At 41.4% G+C, this 21,178-nt stretch overlaps 1 protein-coding gene across 3 annotated transcripts in view; it reads left to right on the forward strand.

The window, feature by feature from the left end:
* C2CD4C (C2 calcium dependent domain containing 4C) overlaps nucleotides 1–15,550 on the forward strand; it is a 122,930-nt gene extending 107,380 nt beyond the window's left edge. For 2 of the 3 annotated variants that reach the window (XM_063457341.1, XM_063457342.1), the window contains exon 2: nucleotides 12,486–15,550. In XM_063457341.1, the coding sequence (XP_063313411.1) occupies nucleotides 12,560–13,864 (1,305 nt within the window). In that variant the 5' untranslated portion in view covers nucleotides 12,486–12,559 and the 3' untranslated portion in view covers nucleotides 13,865–15,550. The remainder of the gene's footprint in view (nucleotides 1–12,485) is intronic. The other variant, XM_063457343.1, reaches the window with a different exon arrangement.
* Nucleotides 15,551–21,178: the final 5,628 nt, after the last annotated feature.

Raw genomic sequence — 21,178 nt, forward strand, 5'->3', positions numbered from 1 at the left:
CCAGCAGCCTTTAGTTCTGTTCATTATGCGAGGAGGGCATAATGAAGAGCTTTTGCCTCTCCTCGCATGTCTCCACTGTGTAGGAGAAAGAAAGGAGGCTTGGTTCCCTATGGCTCTGATTTACAATATACTCCTTGTTCGTAACCCCATCTTCCCATGTTTCTGTAAGATGATATAAAAATAAAGACATAATAAAAGAGTGATTATTATATATTTTTTAGGTTACATATTTTTCAATACTCTCTTCTACTGAAAGTTATGTAATTACAAAACATATATTCAAGTAATGATTTAACTGCAATAAACAGTGCTTTGAATAGCAGTAAATATTTGGTCCCCTTGTTTTCTGTCACCTAGGAATGCACTTGTAGGGCGGAATGGTAAAATTGAAGACTGTCAGATCAGATTATTTGCATCTACAAGATGTGGAAATGAAAATGAAGTATACATTACAATATATTGTCAGCCTTTAACCAATGCCACATTTTACTTAAACTTCTTAAAGAGTTCTTGGAAAGTCAGAAGGCCATACTGTCACTCAACTCATTTTATTCAGTTGCTGTACTTCCTTGAGATTGTATGGAGATCCAGAACAATGTTGCATTTTATTTGAAGATTTCCCCACAATTTAACAGGACAAAAGAAAAGCGGGCTCATGCTGGTTGGCAGTCCAGGGCATTGGTGGCCAGTGCCTATTTCCACACTATCTAGATTAAATTTGTGCATCTCTTTTTGTTTTATTTTATCAATTGATGCATTTAATTATGCTACTTTGTTACACTATAATGTTGCTCTCTTTGCATAATAAAATGTAAAGCACAGAGGACAAATGTAAAGGACAAATGTAAAGGCTGATTTAAAAAAAAAATAATAATAATTAAACAACAACAAAAGTCAAACACTCCCTGTAATAAAAATTTATCCATTTTCACTTGGGCAGGGATAACCGCAGAAAGAGTCCTTGAAGAGTGGAAAGCCCTTACTTGCTCAAAAAATCTGACTGCTATTTTGGGGTTAAGAAGGAATTTTTTCCCAATTTGTTGCAAAAGTGGAAGCGCAGACTGGGTCTTTTTTGCCTTCTTTTGGATCAACAGCAAAAACAAATGTGAGAAAGTCTGAACTTAATGGACGCGTCTTTTTTTTTAGCTATGTAACTATATTACAGCTGTCGCAAAGAATTTCCCATGCTTTGTAAAGTGACCAATAACTTTAATTAGTTGGCCAGTAAGCCAACCAATCAGCGTGCTCTGACATTTAAGTCTCGGGAAAAGCGAGATTTCCCTTGCATCAGGGCTTGGATTTGCATCATATAGTCCATATTTCAGTTGTCTGGTTGCGTTCAGTCCCTTCGGGGCCTGAATTGGAAAATCTGGACATGCTGAATTGCATGAACAATGTCTGGATTTTGCAGTCCGAGTGTCCCGGTACAGAAGAGAATAGTTTTGCCCCATTCAGTATTATAATGTTATTCGACTTTTAGTCAAATGACCATAAAAAAAAAACAGTAATTTTATTGCGCACTACACTATCTGTGCCCTTATGTGTTATATTAGAATATAAGATTTGAACAACAAGTTAAATTGTGTAGATACTGTTGTCAATGTGCCATGTACCTATTACTTAGCTGACATAATTAATATATCTTTAGTTAAATGATAAGCAGTATTTTTGAACCTTTGCCTTGTGTATTAAAAGAGTAAATCACTAAAAAAGATGTAAATTAATATTTTTTTATGAGCAAAATATTGCTGATTTAGTAATAGGAGAAAAAAATAGACATAATTATGAGTCATGCCCATTACTTTCAGGTTATGATTTTGTGTTTATGAATAGCAAAATAAGCCTTGTGCTCCTCATGGCATCTGCTATAATTGGTGTTCTTAAGTCCTTTTTTTCACAGAAAAACTCCACACATGGGTCACAATGGACTACATCCACTCATTATTATTATTATTTTATTATTTAGATAGCACCAGCAAATTCTGTAGCGCTGTACAATGGGTGGACTAACAGAAACGTAATTGTAACCATACAAATAGACGCACAGGAACAGAGGGTTTGAGGGCCCTGCTCAATGAGCCTACATGCTAGAGGGAGTGGGGTATAGTGACACATTCGAGGATTTGAGGAAGTCTGTCAATCTCACATACACAACTCTCTCAAGTATCTTGGAGGCAAATGGCAGGAGCGATATAGGGCGGTAGTTGGATGGGGAGTTGGGGTCAAGGTTGGGCTTTTTCAGAATCGGTGTTATAGTTCCATGCTTTAAGGTTGAAGGAAATATGCAGGAGGAAAGGGAGATGTTACAAATTTTAGTGAGAGGAAGAGCAAGAAAGGAAGACATAGTGCGGATGAGATATAAGGGAATAGGATCAAGGGAACAGGGGGTGGGGTGGGAGGACCGGAGCAGAGCAGAAACCTCTTCCATTGTAGTAGGTGCAAATGAGCATAGAAGAGTAAAGTGAGTGGGGTTGGGTGATGTATTGGAAGATATAATGGAAGAGGAAGGAGAGAGGTTAGAGATTGTAAAAATCGCAGTGAAGTGAGTTGCAAAGTTTAAGGTGGACAGGGTGGTAGGGGGAGCAACCGGGCCGAAGGAGAGCATTAAAAGTGTGAAATAGGCATTTGAGCTGGTGGGACAGTGTGCTTATGCTGGTGTTGAAGTAATTTACTTTTTCAGAGGAAAGAGCCAGAGTGTAGGAGCGCAGCATAAATTTATAGGAGAGGAAGTCCAGTGCAGAGTGAGACTTTCTCCAACAACATTCAGCAGTTCTGGAACATTTTTTGAGATATCGGGTCAACTTGGTGTGCCAGAGTTGTAATTGGGAACGCTTGCTGCGTTTAAATGTAGTAGGTGCCATGATATGTAGTTGACAGGAGAGAATGGAGTTGTAGAGTGAGGTTGCAGAGTTAGGGCAAGTAACGTGATAACATTGATTATATTGTTACAATAGCACATTCCAAGGGGTGGGATATATTAAACAGCAAGTGAATTTAAAGTGTTGGAAGCAGGAAAAATGGGCAGGTGAAAAGATCTGAGTGAATGTGACAAGGGTCAAAAAGTCATGGCTAGATGACTGGCTCAGAACATCTCCAAAATATTTTAAAGGGACACTATAGTCCCCCGAACAACTACAGCTTAATGTAGTTGTTCAGGTGAGATCTATAGCTCCCTGCAGGCAATCTAATGTAAACACTGTATTTTCAAAGAAAATACAGTGTTTACATTGATTGATAGGAATACCTCCAGTGGCCTATCATGCATGGCCCTAAAAAGGCCATGTACACGTCAGACATATTAAAATACGTCTGACATGTGCAGGAGAGAGAAGGCACTATGTGCGCGCCTTCTCTCTCCTGCCTGTCAGCAGAGACCGCGAGCTGAGCTGTCAGTCAGATTGCGGCCATGCACACCACACGCATGCGCGGTAGTGCGCTCAGGACTTCATAGGGTGGCACGAATGGAAGCGTCTGATTGCTCCCTGCTCGTGCCCGTCTATTTCGTCATTTTGACGAAATAGGGAGCGCGGCTTCACGAGGCTGGAGAGTCCCTTTAACGTCTACTCCATATTCAATTTGTGTGGATGAGAAGAGTTCAACAAATACCAATGCACAATGCAGGAGGTCAGATTTCTGGTGGATATATTTATTTCTCCTCTGGGTAAAGACTGACACTAAAATTAAGAAGAATGTGATAATATAGTTTTCTGGAGACATCAAAAAACATGGAACCAAAAGTTATCTGAATTATCTATGTCTTCAGAACAATAAAAAAAAGGGGAAGGTCTTTTTTTGTTGTCTTTTTCTCCTACGAACTAACAGATCTTAGTGATCAACAATAAAACAAAATATTCTGTGTTGACAGGCGCTTAAAACAAAATTTAACAAGTGCTCTTTAATACAGCCGCTCTCACACAAAACGTGGGACCTCCAGTCCTACTATAATCAAGATGCAAATAAACACTATTTCTACACTATTTCTACAACCAGTGTGTAGTAGTGAAGGTGTGTGGCGCTAAATAGTGTTTACTTACTCCCCCGATTACGTTAGGGGTGTAGATAGTTTTCTGGTAGCTAGGAAAAATTGTAGAAATATATAGTGTATTTCAATTTATAAACGTGGTTATACACCTTATAACACCTTATAATTGAAGATTATATTAGCTTTAGTGTACTAATAATCTTAATTTTAGTAATGACAGGAGGCGAATATTTGCATATCTTTCTTTACTGAAAACTCCAACAGCATAGAAACAGTAACAACCAATCAGAGAAAAGATATGCTGCCCATAAAAGGCCCTGTCTATGACATCACTTCCTCTTTCTTTGAAGCGAAACAACAAGTAACAACAAGAGACATAATCATATTACGCCAACAGTTCAACAACATATTAGAATATCCAACTCCAGTAGTTCCGTGATGTAGAGGTGTGGAAGGTGAATCTTTGTCTCGATGAGAAGACGTTCACGCTGCAAGAAAAAGAGAAAGGTGAAAGGTTTCTGGCGTGATAACTTGTCCGCATACAATAAGCATTAAGCATCTGATATACCGACGAACATTAGAGTGTGAAACATATCAATATATATCGATACTAAAGCAATGATATTTAAGAATCTATAAACACAACATAATCCAAGGTTCATGGCTAATATTCAACCTATACAAGACTCCCAAGCTACGGGTCTAAGTAGCAAACATACAAACCGTAATGTACTTACCTTCCTGAACATAAAGGGCATATTCTGTTCCACACGAGAAAACATGGGAGGGATCCTATAGGGTGGGAAATATTCGCCTCCTGTCATTACTAAAATTAAGATTATTAGTACACTAAAGCTAATATAATCTTCAATTTTACCACATGACAGGAGGCTTCATATTTGCATTTTTAAAGCTTTGAATTGACCAATGTGAAGGAAGCATGAGATGTTGTTGAAATAGAACGTTCTAAACGTACTTTCTCGCGCCCAGACCGCGCAGCGTATAATGCCGGCTAGGGGAGCGTCAGCCCGAAAAGGCTTGTGAGGCCGCCGCTCCCCTGACCGAGTGGGCTCCGAAACAAGGTTCGATGCCCGCGAAAGACAATAGCCAACGGACCCATCTGGTCAGTGTTGCGGTAGTCACCAGTCCATGAGGGTTCACGTAAGACGTCACGAGGTGACCCGTCGAATGAGTTTGAAGGGGGATATTGATATCGGCATACCCATTAGTGTTCTGACCACGCATAGTGTGGTGTCTGACACTGAAGACGAATCGGACTTAGTTCGTCTCGACATGGTAAAGGCAACCCCGTCTGGTGTGAGAGAGAAACTATCCATATCGCAAGCCCTAATGTCCGCCACCCATCTAAATGAGTCGAGGCATAATAGGAGGGCTAGTTTGGCTGAAGGTTGTTTCAGTGACAAACAAGGATTGTCCGATCATTCCCTAAGGGATCTCAGCACCACATCCACCTGTCAGAGGTGTGAGTACTTGGGTGCCAGGGGTCTCGATAATTCGTCACCCCGTAGTAGTCAACAAAACCAGTGAATATTGATCTACTGACCTGCCCTGTACCGGAATGTGCGCCGATATGGTGGGTCAGATCACGTTGAGGGATCGATATGACCGACCCACGAGACCAGGTGTGACAGATAGTAAGGATCAGCATGACAGGTGCGGTAAAGGGGTCGGAATCCCTTTTCACCCACCAATCACTCCAGGCCGACCAGGCAGAAATATAGCATTTCCTGGTGCCGGGAGCCTACGAGTCCCATAGAAGGACTTAGTTGATGCAATAGGTAGTGGACTGATCAGGAGCCCCTGAAACCGTCCAGGTCACTAGTGCCAGTAGTCCTTCCCTGACAAGGGAGTGAGCTTCCCCTCGCGGTCCCGTCGGAAGTAGAGGGTCTTTGCGCGACATCTCCAGGCGATCCGGGAACCGCGGTTGATCTGTCCGAGGGGTGTCATGAGCAGGAGCTGTGTGTATCGAAGCACCCTTGCTATTGTGGAGAACGGCTGGGGCACGTATGTAGGGTACATCCACCGCTTCGCATCCGGAGGAAGAGTCAAGGATCGTTCAGCCAATTCAAGTTTGTATATGAAGTAATCACTATCGAAATTCCGTCCTCATTTCTGCGGACAGTGAGATCCAGTGGTTGTAAGAGTGGCCGGTGCGTACGTATCTCGCCATCAGCTGTTGCATGGCCCTGTAGTGTAGTGGGCCAGGGAATATTGCTTGTATGGAGGAGGAGAGGAGGAGAGGAATCCCGCAATCCGGCGAGTATCCTGAGAGGAATCGTATCTAACCTTAGAGTTTGTCTGACCTCTATCCTTATAGAGGTGATCTTTGCCCTAGACCGACGCGGAACGTGGTTCTCCAAGCCGATGTCGAAAAACCGAGGAATTGGCCCAACTCAGATGGAGAAGCGATCTTTGTTTGTGTACTACCAAATGTGTAAACCAGTCGTTATCGCTTAGGAGGTCTTGTAGAAGATGAATTTCCTCCATCTTGAAGTGTTTGTATACCACGTAGGAGTTCCATTGATGTAGCCTCCTGGCTTCTGCTTGACCAGGAACGCATTAGCTGAGGAAGCCTTCCCCTCCGGTGCATATTGGATTGCGCCCTTCTTGAAAAGGGGTGCGGATTACTATGTCCACGAGGCGTTCCAGTTCCGCCAGCAATTCTATGACATAGCCTTGTAGTGTCTGGAGAACCCCGGTGACTTTGGTAATCGTCTCCCAATTCCGTAAAACAGAGAGAGGCTGCCGGTCGTAAAATTGGAAACAGTTAGCTAAGTAGGTCGACTCACTAGTAGAGAAGCGAGTAAGAAAATATATGAGGACTATACGATCTGGAACCTGTCGCCCAGAAGCGGCTGGCGGCTCGGTTCCGCTACCGACCAGTCCTCCCAAAAACATCTTTCCCCGTAGGGGAGACCTGAATAGATTTACGTGCTCCTTGAGTTCTGCCATGAACACTAATTCAAATAGTAGGCCTTGTGCTTTTGGGCCGAATTCTTGTCGTTCCTAAGTCCCATGATGTGTTGTTGATGTGCACCAGAACAGAATTGTGTCTGTCGGCGCATAGTACCCATCTATTGGGCTCGGGCGCAACTACCACTTTGTCTGGTAGCAGTGGTTTGGGGCATTAGGCCTTGAGGCGTGCGCATACTTCCATCCCCAGAGGGTTGCGCAGCCAATAGTGTTCACCCAGGAACGGTCCGTCTTCGGTCACTCTGGTTTAGTGCCGCTATTGCTACCTCTGCCTCGGCCGCTGTCACCGAGTCAGGTTTCCCTAACGTACTTCGAGGAAGTGTCCTCCATCAAGCGGTGTGGGGCAGAGCCCATAACAGAACCTTCTCCACTGAGGCCGCTACTGCGGCGTTTGTCATTGCCTAGAAATCTTGGGAAGGTTGAGAGTGTCCACCATGACTGATTCCCGTCCTGTTTGGAGACAGTGGTAGTCAGTGGGAGTAGTGGTTGAGGATCAGCACGTAGGGGTGCTAGACTCCTGGTAGAACTGGGGATCACCCCGGTAAAATGGTTTGAATTGCATGTTTAGTTTGTTTGTGAGTATGAATACCTGTGCCAGGTGTAGACGGGTCACCTCTATTAGTTTAATCTGGCTACTGAGAGCCGTGGTGCAGGCGCGACTGACAGGTAGTGGTGTCTGGTCAGGTTAGCCGGGTCCACCACAAATGTACGCCAGAGCTGTATGTACGGTATTAAATTATACAGGCTGATTATAGAGGCGCGTGGGGCCTGTCTCCATAAGGTCTGCAACCGCAGGACCCACGTCTGTTCGGTTGGGTTCATCCCAGGTGGTGTGCCATGGTTGAGGACACCCACATCAAAGGTAATAGTCTGTCAGTGACCTTGCATGCATATCTGGGGGGTCACCCCAGGTGGTGTGCCATGAAAAATACCCAGAGGACACCCACATTATAATTATTGGTACCTTGCAAGTATTGCATGCACATCTGGGGGTCACCCCAGGTGGTGTGCCATGTAAAAATAACCCAGAGGACACCCACGTTCAATATGTACACTAGGCACCGTAAATATACATATATGTATCCCTGTGAAGGGTACTACGCAGTACACTCAGTTTCCTTGGTGGTCCTGCCGTCAAACCGTATCCTGCATGGTACTGTTGCTTTAAAGTAAACTGACAGGCCGTGAGATGCACGTAGTCAGTGAAATCAGGGCTGTATGTGTTTATCTCTTGAAAATACAGGCCCTTGTGCATATCATCGGGGTTCACCCCGGGTGGTGTGCCGTGGCAATCAGAGGACACCCACATCAAATGAAATGGGCCGTCAGCGCCCTTGCATGCATATCTGGGGGGTCACCCCAGGTGGTGTGCCATGAAAAAAATACCCAGAGGACACCCACATAAATTTTGCACCCTTGGGTACAGTAATGTAATATAACCCTGTGCCGGGTAATCAGTATAATATTCCCTTTTGAAGGGTATAGCAGTATTTGAACCCCTGAGGGGAAATAACGTTGCATCTGTCCCTGCAGGGACCAGTGAGGCAGTATGTCAGTTAAGGTATGTATAACATATATAGTACAGCCTTCATACCAAGAAACTCAAATGTGCCTGCATAGACTATCTTGTACCGAACAATAAAAACAGGACCACCATCAGAATGTGATCATACCTACTGACCTTGCACAGGATGGAGAGTAATGCCTACCAGAAACTTAAATTTGTACCTTAAAAACTGGCACGTAGGTAAAATGGGACACGTTATAAAACTAATTGATTAAATTTTAACATAGATCATGAATGTTATATACTAACATTTGATAAAGGTCCTTATATATATATCCTGCTTTAGTGCCAGTAAAAAGACCTTGTCGGTTATGGGAACAGGTGATATATAAAAATTGTTTCACTTAATCCCATGTAAAACATTTTAATGAAAACCATTGAGTTTTTCATAGGTGCCCATATTGGGGCTCGAACATGCATATAGCTAGAATAGCAGTCTGTTTGTTTGCAGGCAAACAGCATGACACCTAAACTGTGTGTGGTAGCTTTAAGTCAATAGCAGTGAGTGTTTAAAGCCATCTTGCAAATATGGATTTTTAACCGATCTATACACAGCATGTGACAAGGGTTGAAAATGTAAAATTGTCCATATATTTTTACTAGCTTACTATTTTAGCTGGTGGTCATATATTTATTTAAATGGTTTAACTAACTAAAAGGAACTAAGTAGTTTAATTCCTCTGGAAGTAAAGGGGGGGGTCCCTGAGGGGGGGTCCCCCAACTCCGTTGCGGCGATCGGGTGATTCCCAAAGCGCCGAGTGAAGAGAGAGAGGGTCCGTCGCGGGTCTCGCGAGCCGCGAGCAACAAGATGGCCGCCGGCCGCGTGAGTGGGTGAGAGCTACCCGCTCGCGGCTGCGAGCGGGAAGGGAAAAAAGGGCGGCAAAGAGACAATTCTAACCCCGGCTACCCTCCACCCGTCCCTACCCAGCCCCCTGTGCCAGTAAGGGCAGGTCCGCGCGGCGAACGCGGCACGGACAGCCGTGATGCCCGCGGACCGTCAGCCCGAAAAAAGCAAGGTAACAGAGGCACAAAAACAAGCAGGGCGACTGAGCAAGTGAAAAACAGGAGGGGGACAGGTATAGGTAGATAGGGGTGAATAAGGAAAAAAACAGTACTTACTTATTTTTTACATTAAGAAAAATAAGTAAAACCAGTAATAATGCATTAACCCCTTAAGGACACATGACATGTGTGACACGTCATGATTCCCTTTTATTCCAGAAGTTTGGTCCTTAAGGGGTTAAGAAAAATAAGAAAAAACAGTAATAATACATTAAGAAAAATAAGAAAAAACTGTAATAATACAATAATAAAAGTAAGAAAACAGGAATAATACAATAAAAAGACAATATAAGTACATAAACCAGAGAGGTAAAATTACTCTGACCTGTTGATGGCTGGAGCAGCAAAGAAAGAGGGAGTGATGTCATAGACAGGGCCTTTTATGGGCAGCATATCTTTTCTCTGATTGGTTGTTACTGTTTCTATGCTGCTGGAGTTTTCAGTAAAGAAAGATATGCAAATATGAAGCCTCCTGTCATGTGGTAAAATTAAGAAGCACTCACGTGGTTCAGAGCCTGTTTGGATTGGCTCTAATCACTCTCGCTTTGTGTCATTAAGGTGACACACACCTCTGAATCCAGATGGGGTGTATTCCTCAAAAAAAGAGATAAGAACAGGGAGAACTCGCCCTGGTGTTGAAATCCTTATGGACACAGTGACAATAATATATATACACAAAGGTAAAGGTTGCTCCTCACCTGATTGAGAGCCTGTAACCTGGCTCTAAGTGTGTGAATAGATGAGCTATTTTAGGGATAACTCACTCCCTCTTTCAGCAGGATGGAAGAAGCGCCAAATGTATGTAAATCAAATTTAAAAAGCATTTATTGCATAAACAATTAAAATCAATCCAATACATACATTAGTAAGTCCAAAACGTGTTTCGCCGGTTCCGTTCGGCTTTCTCAATTATTAGTTTCCATCCTGTTTCATTCCGATTAAATTCCCCACCTTCCGCCCTGATTGGTGGCAAAGGATCATCTACCAACCAATCTTAGTGTCAATGATCTTAGTGGCAATGGTCTTACTCATGGGGTGCATGCAGTTAATGGGTTTTACAGATGAAGGCCGCTGGTGTTTTGTGGTCTGACATTATATAGCCCTGTAACCACCATGAGATTGACCTGAGGATCCATTCCCCCAATGACCTGTTCTCCCAGACATTGCATTCTCATGGGAAATATCCCAAATGCCCAGGCCTGGAGATTTTTGAGATTGCAGGCACCTGCTCAGTCATTACCGACCTAGATTAGCATTGCCCCTGCATAGTTCCTGCCTGCTACCTCACTTATGCAGTACACTTCTAATAGGCATCCCAACGCACCTCCAATTACTTTTAACCCCTTAAGGACACATGACATGTGTGACATGTCATGATTCCCTTTTATTCCAGAAGTTTGGTCCTTAAGGGGTTAAGTAACAAAACAATTCTGAAAGTCTGCAGCCAATGATCACTGAATACTTGTGGTCCGAAGGACAACTGCCTCCTTGCAAACCTTGCCTACAGTTATCTGGATGGCATTATTATTCCATTACATATGCTTTACCTTTTTATTTGCTTTATATTATGTGATAAATATATACTTCTTTGTGTTTATATAATTTAATATTTAATTTATGTAGTTTTTCAGGAGTAGAAGTCATGATTTGCACATTAGAAAGCATGCAGAGTATGTTATTAATTGCATAAATATATGAAACATATGCCATCGTACAGAACACTGATGAGACCTCACTTGGAGTATTGTACGCAGTACTGGAGACCTTATCTCCAGAAGGATATTGATACTTTAGATAGAGTTCAGAGAAGGGCTACTAAACTGGTTCATGGATTGCAGGATAAAACTTACAAGGAAAGGTTAAAGTATCTTCACATGTATAGCTTGGAGGAAAGACGAGACAGGAGGGATATGATAAAAACATTTAAATACTTAAAGGGAATCAACACAGCAAGGAAGAGACTATATTTAAAAGAAGAAAAACTAACACAACAAGAGGACATAGTCTTAAATTAGAGGGGCAAATGTTTAAAAAAAATATCAGGAAGTATTACTTTACTAAGAGGGTAGTGGATGCATGGAATAGCCTTCCAGCTGAAGTGGTAGAAGTTAACACAGTAAAGGAGTTTAAGAATGCAAGGGATAGGCATAAAGCTATCCTAGCTATAAGATAAGGCCAGGGACTAATGAAAGTATTTGGAAGATTGGGCAGACTAGATGGGCCAAATGGTTCTGATCTGCCATCACATTCTATGTTTCTATTTTTCTGTGTACATATAGATAGATACATAGGCAGGCAGACAGATAAATGGGCAAATTGTTGGCTGGGCAGATTTATATAGTACTTTTCTACAGTCTTATTGCTGCTTCTGTTTCTTTATGTTTGTTTCACAAGGTTCACACATCTATTCCTTACTATCAAAGCAAGAATCCTAGTCATAACAAACCACACTTTTCTTTCTAGACCACATCCGGCACACCTAGGTTATTAAATACATAGGCGGTGGGGAGTGGGGGTGTAAGGGGGGGGGGGGGGGGAGGTGGGCAAACAGAAATTGCGGAAGTATCCAGAAGGCAGGTGACTAGTTTGGCACCAACTAAGGTTTTCTTTGCTAGGGAAACACAGGTACTGATTAACCACTCTAGTGCCAGTTAACAAGAAGGTATTATATCGGTCAGTGTACCTACTGGAATCAAGGCATATAATTTCCTGTGAGCATATATTAGTATTATGTAAGCTGTCCATCCGTGTATGTCAGCATAACTGTTAATAATTACATATTAATGCATTATTGACCTGGAGGTTGCTATAGTTCATTTAGTTATCGTGGATTTTTATATATATTAATGGGATGACACTAAATGTTTTTTTTGTTTCCAGTAGGACTCTAAATTCTGCTGCATCTGCTCTTATAATCTCTTTCTACTGATTCGGTGCCCCCAAGAAAAAGTAGAATGTGGCTTTTTGAGAGAATCCGTGGTACTGTGGACCATAACAGTGGACGTCAGTCTGGAGAATCAGGGGACAAGCAGTCCAAGAGTGGACCTTTTAGCAATGTTCTTACGCCGGACAAGATTCCAGATTTCTTCATACCCCCAAAACTAATTCCAACTGAGGTAGGGGGAGCTGAGGGTGTCTCTGCAGGAGAAGGGGTTCCATCTAAGTCCAACATTGGCACTTCTGCTTCAGAGCAAAACCTTTCTGGTCAACGTCCACAACGCAGTCCACGCTTGCCAACCAAGGCTGCCTCTGAGAGTCGGAACCTTTTGAGAGCTGCCAACCGCCACATAATCCAAATTGAAAGTGCTGATGAGTGGGCATCAGAGGACGATCTAGGAACAAATGCAGATCCTCAATCTCAGACTGCCATGTCTCTTCCATATGTCCCAAAAGCACAGACATCATATGGCTTTGTCACACTGATGGAGAGCCCACACACTCGACGCAAGGAATCACTCTTCCATAGTGACCAGGGATCTCTCTCCCCTTGCCCTTCACAGTCTAGTTCTCCAAGTTCTCAGAGGCGTAGTGGAACAGATGGTGGTGGAGGATCCCAGTTGAACCCCTCAGATTTTGGAATGTCATTGATGAACCCCTACCGCTACTTTAGTGGTGGGGAGAGCGATACCTGCTCCTCTGCTGAATCCTCGCCCTTCAGTTCTCCGTTACTGTCCCGCTCGGTCTCACTGCTTAAGATTTTTACACCAGACACACAGTCGAAATTTATGAAGCTAAAACACTCTGTGGCTAGGAACAGCTCACTTTCCACAGATGATTGCAGCTCTGCAGACACCAGCCCCAGAATGCCAAAGAGGAGGCTACGTGGTGCCAGGGGACCTGGTGCAGGACAAAGAGGTACATCTGGTGTGGACATTCAACAGAAAGAGCACACTGTGACACTTAGCAAAGGTGGTAGCATGAGACTGATGGCAGAATATAACCCTTCAAATGCAAGGCTTAGGGTACGGTTGATTGCAGCAGAACACTTATTTGACAAGCTCTGCGATCTCAAGGGCGTGAACTGCTGTGTAGTGTTATATCTAAACCCAGGGAAGGTTCACCGTCAAAGAAGTACCATTATAAAGAACAGTAGGAACCCAGTGTTCAATGAAGACTTCTTCTTTGATGATTTGGTGGCAGGAAGTGCCAAGAAGATGTCCCTGAAACTAAAGGTGCTCAACAAGGGTAGTAGCTTGAAAAGGGACACACTACTTGGGGAGAAAGAGATTCCACTGACTGCTCTGCTTCCCTTCCTATGAGAATGAAGACGATAGTGTTAGAGTGTATGATGTGTGCTAGGCAGGTTAGTTCTACGTTGAAGAAGCTGACTCTAAGTGTTTGTTGCGCTTCTGCTGAATCAAAGTGCAAAATCCTGCAGACATTGAATCTGGCATCTGCAGAGCATTGCACTTTTTACAAACAGAAATGTCTGCAGAGCATACAACCTTAACAGCTGCAGAAACCTGTTCAATGGCATAGTGTAAATCTTCCACTGCTAGAGACTTGCAGAATATTGCACCTTTGGAACTAAAATCATTCCAATCACTTATTTAAAAATGTATCAACATACAGATTACAGCACTTCGTTTTTAGGTAGAATAAAGAGGGATGCATCTAATATCTACACATGCAGTACATTGCACTTTTCAGCAACAAACCTAGAATATACAAGACAGTAAAGATGAACTGCACTTGACCTAATACTACTCGGAATGTTTATCTGCAGAACATTGCCTCTTTCACTTTCAAAACTTACAGTTCTTTACTACTTCATAACCCAATAGCACAGTGGCCAAGAGCCAAAATGTTAATAATGTCTCTATTGCACGACATGCTGAGTATCACATTGACAGGAATAGCAAACTTCCGCCTTTGGGTTCTAGAGTGTTAAAGAATATATTGCATGGCACCATTTTGCCATACAAAGCTTAGTAGTCTGGCTATTCATTTATAACCTGATTGTAGTGAATACAAATTGACAAGAATGCATGATTCAATGAAACAAGCAGTCTTTGCCGGGAGCTAGGTCTCTGCAGGATCCCTTTCAAATGGCAGCCAACATCCTACCAACCTCATCATTCTACTCCATTTACTAAACATGCAGGGACCTACTCTTCAACATTGACTGGAGATTAATGTATTCTTCAATGGAACCGGAGAAACACCTGGCTTTGTAAGATATTGACCTTCAGATTGTCAGATGCTTTGCTTTAGGTAGATGTCACAATAACTTGTATTTGACTGTGTGGACAGGATAGCCCTATGAACTACCTCCCACTCCCCATTCTCTGCACCCATGAAAACCCAATCTACAAAGACATTTTAATAATAGACCAAATATCTGCATTTCCAATCAGTTGTAACAGTGTTTTCCATCATCTAACATTAACTTTTATTTAATAATGTCTTATACTGATGCTAAGAGCTTTAAAAAATATAATCGTAAGGTACTAAAAAGGTAAGGTTATAATAATGGTAAAGTAATCAAGGTTTTGTTTTCTCTAATGCCTGGAATTGCATTAGGTAATTTATTATATCTCCATCTGGCATGGTAAGGGTTAAATGTTACCGAATTGTGAGATTACCTACCTGATCACTGCCCTGAAATCATGTTCCAGTATCGTTCATGGCCAGCATTTTACGTTAGGTTTACGTTTATTAATTGGATGCAATGTGAAGGTATGGTAGGATGGACATTGCAAAGGGAGCTTCAATGATGAAATTGTAAGAACGGAGATGAGAAGGGCAATATGAGCTAGAGAAGGAGAGGAAACACAGCAGGGAGATGTGGACAAAGTGATGGTTTGTATCTTATGAAGTGTAGACTGATGAAGGTTTGACATGATGAGGCAACTGCCTACTTAACACATGCACTGAACATCTGATCATGTGAGGTCATAATCTCTTTAACCCCATAAACCTATGGAAACATGTATTTGAGAAATGAAAACCAATTTTAAAAAATCAAACAAATTATAAAATATAGGTGAAAAGAAAACAGTAGATAATATTAGATCAACAAAAGCTGGTGGGGTACTGCGCCACCTGCTCTTATGGGTAAGAATCCACTGATCATATATAAGAAGAAGCTAATGTGATGGGTGAAAGAGAATATATGGACAATACGATATGTTGGTGACAAGGACAATGTGACGGATAATATGATTGTTTAGAAGAAGGGCATGGTGTGATGGCCAATATGATATAGCAATGTGACATGGAAGTATGTAACAAGAAATGAGTTAACGGGATATCATTAGGTATGCGTTAGGTATGAACTGAAAACTTTACATGCCAACTAATATCCAAATCAAAAGCTAAAGTTGTTTTCTTGTTTTCCTTATTTGATAATTATAGGAGCATGCCAGTCATTTATTTACCAGCTCATATGCTCATAGAAATGTATGTCTCCATTGAAATGCCCTTATTCAATCTGCATATTCATATTCCCTCTCCTAACATAATCTGATTAAACATCTCAGTAAACATGGACATCTAGTGTTTATATGAGGGTTTGTATAACACTCTCAAATAAGGAGAACACTGTCCATCTAATCATTAAAACAAATGTGTATGACACCCTTGGTACTGCAGTAAAAAAATACATGCAAGTGCTCACTGACAGCCACTTCTTGCTTACATTGCATATACTGACAACATGCATGGAGGGTTGAGATATATATATATATATATATATATATATATATATATATATGCTGATTGGCGCAGCATGGAATTTTGCTGCACAATAGCCCCAGAATAGGATTGGTTGAAATGATCAAATATGCTGATGAAAAAAAAATTGAGTAAATTGCCTTTCTAGCCCGAGTTTACAGTGTTTTTAGAACTATAGTGTCAGGAATACAAGTTTGTGTTCCTGACACTATAGTGCCCCATTAATAAAAAAAAACCAACTCTCAGCATCCATAGATCACCTCGTTTTCACCCAGCTTGATTACATAGTAAAATAGTTGTCTAGACAGAAAAAAAGACTATAGTCCAACAAGTTCAACCCTGAAGAACATTCATTTATGCTGTTGATCCGTAAGAAGGCAAACAGCCCATGTGTAGCCATTTCCAATTATGCCTCAAAAGGCAAACATTTTTCTTTAATCTATTATGGTAATCAGATTTCTCAACATGGATTGATCAGCAACCTGTTTGCATACATATCAATTATATCCTTAAATATTATGTTCATGCCAAAAAAAGCATCCAATATATTCTAATATGATTATTAAAGTGGCACTGTCACCCCATCCCCTCCCCCCCAAGAAAAAGAAATGCCCTTATCCATTCTGCATATTCATATTCCCTCTCCTAACATAATCTGATTAAACATCTCAGTAAACATGGACATCTAGTGTTTATATGAGGGTTTGTATAAAACTCTCAAATAAGGAGAACACTGTCCAAATAAGGAGAACACTGACCAAAAGAAAAAAAAGAGTATAGAAATGATAATTATTACTGTGTTGGAATTTCACTGGAATTACAACCCAATCAAGAGATATACACAGACAAAATAGGGACTACTTTGTCTCTGTATTTCTCCTCAGCCTGACTTTCTTAGACTATGGGCGGAGTCTAAGTGTCAATTCCATCAGCTGTCACCAGTGATGACTGAAGAGAATTGGCTTTGTCGATGGAGGATCCCGCCAGATCAAGATGGGCAGGTCCATGATGGACAGATTCATGTAAGAAAATCAGGTCACCAGACCCCCCCATTGGCCCTGCCACAGTCGCGGATCTTTGCGAATTCGACAGAGTCCCCAGACAGTGAAGGTGCTGCTTTAATATGGAATTTCTACTTTTGGATTATCAAATACATCCTACCTTGATGTAAATGATAGGCGGAGAACACTGGGGCAGGATTAGCTCAGCACTTTTAAAAATGATCTGAACACCCCAGCAAAAAGTACATTCTGTGATTTTATCACAGTGCTAAAGAAATCTTGCAATGAATACACTAGATAATACTATGGGAGAGAATTATCAAGGCAAAGCAGGTGCGATTCTTTGTGCAAAGTGCTAAATGTTTTGAGACATTGTACTGGTTTCCATAGTGATTTGAATACATTTAGCACTGTGACCTAGGATAACACCTGTGTTTGCCTTGACACATCTCCCATTTCGGGTATACTTATTTTGTATTATACAGTACTTGTGAGACTACATCTAGTGAGCTCACTATAATATATTTTCTAGTTTGGCTATTTTGGTTTAGAATTTGAAATTAAGAACAGTTCACACCTTAGATAATCATTTTGAGATTGTGTACATCTCATAAGGTGTGAACTGTTGTTAATTTCATGTGTAGCGTTTATGGAAGGCAGTATCAAGAAAAAATATATATGTATTTTTACAAATGACATGTGAGGTTTGTTACTGGGTAACTGAACCATAGAACATTTTACTGACCAGGCAGGATGCAATCTGAGAATCCTGCTCTAACTTGGGTGCCCCATATGCCTTCCTTTTTATGTGTCTCTACTTTGAAGGCATTCTAATGTTAAAAATAAATATATACCGTGTATACTCGAGTATAAGACGAGTTTTTCAGCACATTTTTTGTGCTGAAAAACCCCAACTCGTCTTATACTCGAGTCACTGTCTGTATTATGGCAATTTACATTGCCATAATACAGACAGGGGGCTGGCAGCGAGCGCTTACCTCTCCTGCAGCTCCTGTCAGCTCCCTTCTCCTCTGCGCCGGTCCGTTCAGCACGTCTGTCAGCTCCCAGTGTAAGTCTCGCGAGAGCCGCGGGGTCATAGTGCGGCTCTCGCGAGACTTACACTGTGAGCTGACAGGGGAGCTGATCGGACCGGCACGGAGGAGAAGGGAGCTGACAGGAGCTGCAGGAGAGGTAAGTGCTCCCTGCCAGTCCCCCTCTTCCCCCCACTGAACTACCAATGCCACTGGACCACCAGGGAGTGAGAGCCCCCCTCCCTGGCCAGCTAGGAAGCAGGGAGGGGGGGACAGAAAATTAATATATATATAAATAATAATAATAATAAAATAATAAAAAAAAATATAAAATAAAAAATAATAATAATAAAAAAAATATTAATGAAACAAAAAACAATATTAAAATAATAATTAAAAAATAACCCCCCACCAAGGCTCTGCATCACACTCTGCATTCATACACACACACTGCATTCATACACACACACTGCACTCATACACACACACACTGCACTCATACACACACAGTGCATTCTCATACACACACACTGCATTCTCATACACACACTGCATTCATTATATACACACACTGTAAATAAATATTCAATTAATATAATTTTTTTAGGATCGAATTTTATTTAGAAATTTACCAGTAGCTGCTGCATTTCCCACCCTAGTCTTATACTCGAGTCAATACGTTTTCCCAGTTTTTGGGGTAAAATTAGGGGCCTCGGCTTATATTCAGGTCGGCTTATACTCGAGTATATACGGTACATATATACATGAGGAAGTACTTCTAATGGCAGAGTTCATCTGACAGCAACTAGCGACAAGTTCTTGGCGAGTTCTCTGAAATGCGTACGTTGCCAGACTGTAGGTACTGGGTATGTGCACCAAAACCACTTTATTAATGTGCAGTGGTTTTGGTGCTTATAATTTCCCTTTAAATTGGAAATCTAATCACCAATCATAATTAATGGGTAAGCCACACAACCCAACTTGTTCTGATTACCTGAAACAAGCGCTAAAAAGTTATCCTCTGAGAGGCACTTCTCTTATGTTCCCTGCTTACAATCCATTCTCTGCTATGCCGTTTGTCTCTCAATTTCCCCTAGCTATCTCTTGTACTCTGTCCCATTTGTCATGACTACATTTCTGACACACATCTACACCATATACTTGTTAGTGTAAATATCAGTTATCTGACGCATGCCATATTTAGCAGTTTGCACGGATGTCTCAGAGTTCTTGCATTGGCTTTGTTGTATTTTAGTGATTAAAAACCCAGCTGTGATGAATTCTAACTCCCATAATGGTTGGCAATCCCTTGTCCAGTTAAGCATTAATGGTGGTTTATATATGGCTGGGTGTGAGCCTGCATGTACAGAACATAGATCTTTAAAGATATTATAGAATCAATGCATGCAGTCGTGTAAGATTCAGTTTGCAAGCCAGAGCTATAGAAATATGCCAAGGCAACATATATGCTGTGCTAAATAGGTATGTTTTCTAATATGATTATAGATCCCTATAGACATGCTTCTTAAAACTTAAATGAGGAACTGGTGATCAAAATATATGTGTGTTTGTGATGGTTTCTGTGTGTGAGCATTAACAGAATGTGTGCTTGTGATTTTGAGTGTGTGTACAATGTCACTTTGTGCATTTTTAGTGATTCTGTGTGTACAATGTCAGTACGCATGTGTTGCTGTGTGTGTATAATGCGTGTTTGTTCCTGCTTCCTGGGTCTCTTGTGGTCCAATGTTTGAAATAGCAATGGTAGCAGGTAGTGAGAGGTATGTGCAACAGCTTAGTGCACACACATCCTTCTTATCAGAAATCCCCTTATGGTTTTTCAATGCCAGGCTAAGTTTGCCAGGTGCAAATATGAAACAGCTGCTCCTTTGCAGTGATGTGTTGGCTACCAGTTTGTTGCAGCATTACTTCCACAACAACCAGCAGCATTCTTCTATAGTATTATGGCAACACCCCTTTACAGTGTGTATCGTGTTAAATTACATTGGTCACTCACCCTAAGGTGAGCCCTGCTCACAGATTTCCTCATCAACCATTAATAACACCGCAGGAAAGGAAACATGGTATGATAAAAAAAACAAATAGGCTCTCACAGGTTACCTTTGTTCTCTAAATAACTAGGCAATGTGGTAAATTTAGTATGTGGTGCCTAGGAAGAATGTTAAAGGGTAAGAATGTTCAGAAAACAGGCAGACATTGGCCAGCCAAACCCTGCCTACTTACCTTTTACAGCACCTCTACAAATTTAGCACTCTATGGATTATTAAATTATACCAGTGGAACAACTGGTCAGCGGGGTGTGATCAAGCAAATGAGCTTTACATCCTCAAGGAACATTGTGACCATTTCTGCCTAATGTAAAAGTTTTTGGGTTTTTTTGTCGGTTAACAGGTCATGTTTATCTAGAAATATATACAATCTGCTACTATACTTATCCATAAAGTTAAAACATATCAATACTTAAATATACGTATATACCATAATGTGCAAACAATGGGCGACCCAGATCAAGTTCTTCAACTGACTCTTGTATTTTCTCAAAGTAACACTCAATCTAACACATGCAAATTACTATCAAAGCCAAAGATGGAATATTCTCTTCAAAGCAACTAAGGATTTGGTAATGTCTCCCACGCAGTGCAGTTTATGAGACAAATGGCAATAATATGACTGCAACAGCGAGCACAACATTTATGCCATCACTTTTGCACTTTATAAACTCAAAGGAAAATCATAAAAAGGCAAAAAAGGCAATTCTTATTCTAGATGCATCATTCCACTTAGTACATACCTAGGAACAATTATAACATGGACTTTACTCCCTATCCCTATTAATGAAAGGAGCTTG

The sequence above is a fragment of the Pelobates fuscus genome, chromosome 5 (genome assembly GCF_036172605.1).
Source record: "Pelobates fuscus isolate aPelFus1 chromosome 5, aPelFus1.pri, whole genome shotgun sequence".
In the NCBI taxonomy this organism is placed as follows: Eukaryota; Metazoa; Chordata; class Amphibia; order Anura; family Pelobatidae; genus Pelobates; species Pelobates fuscus.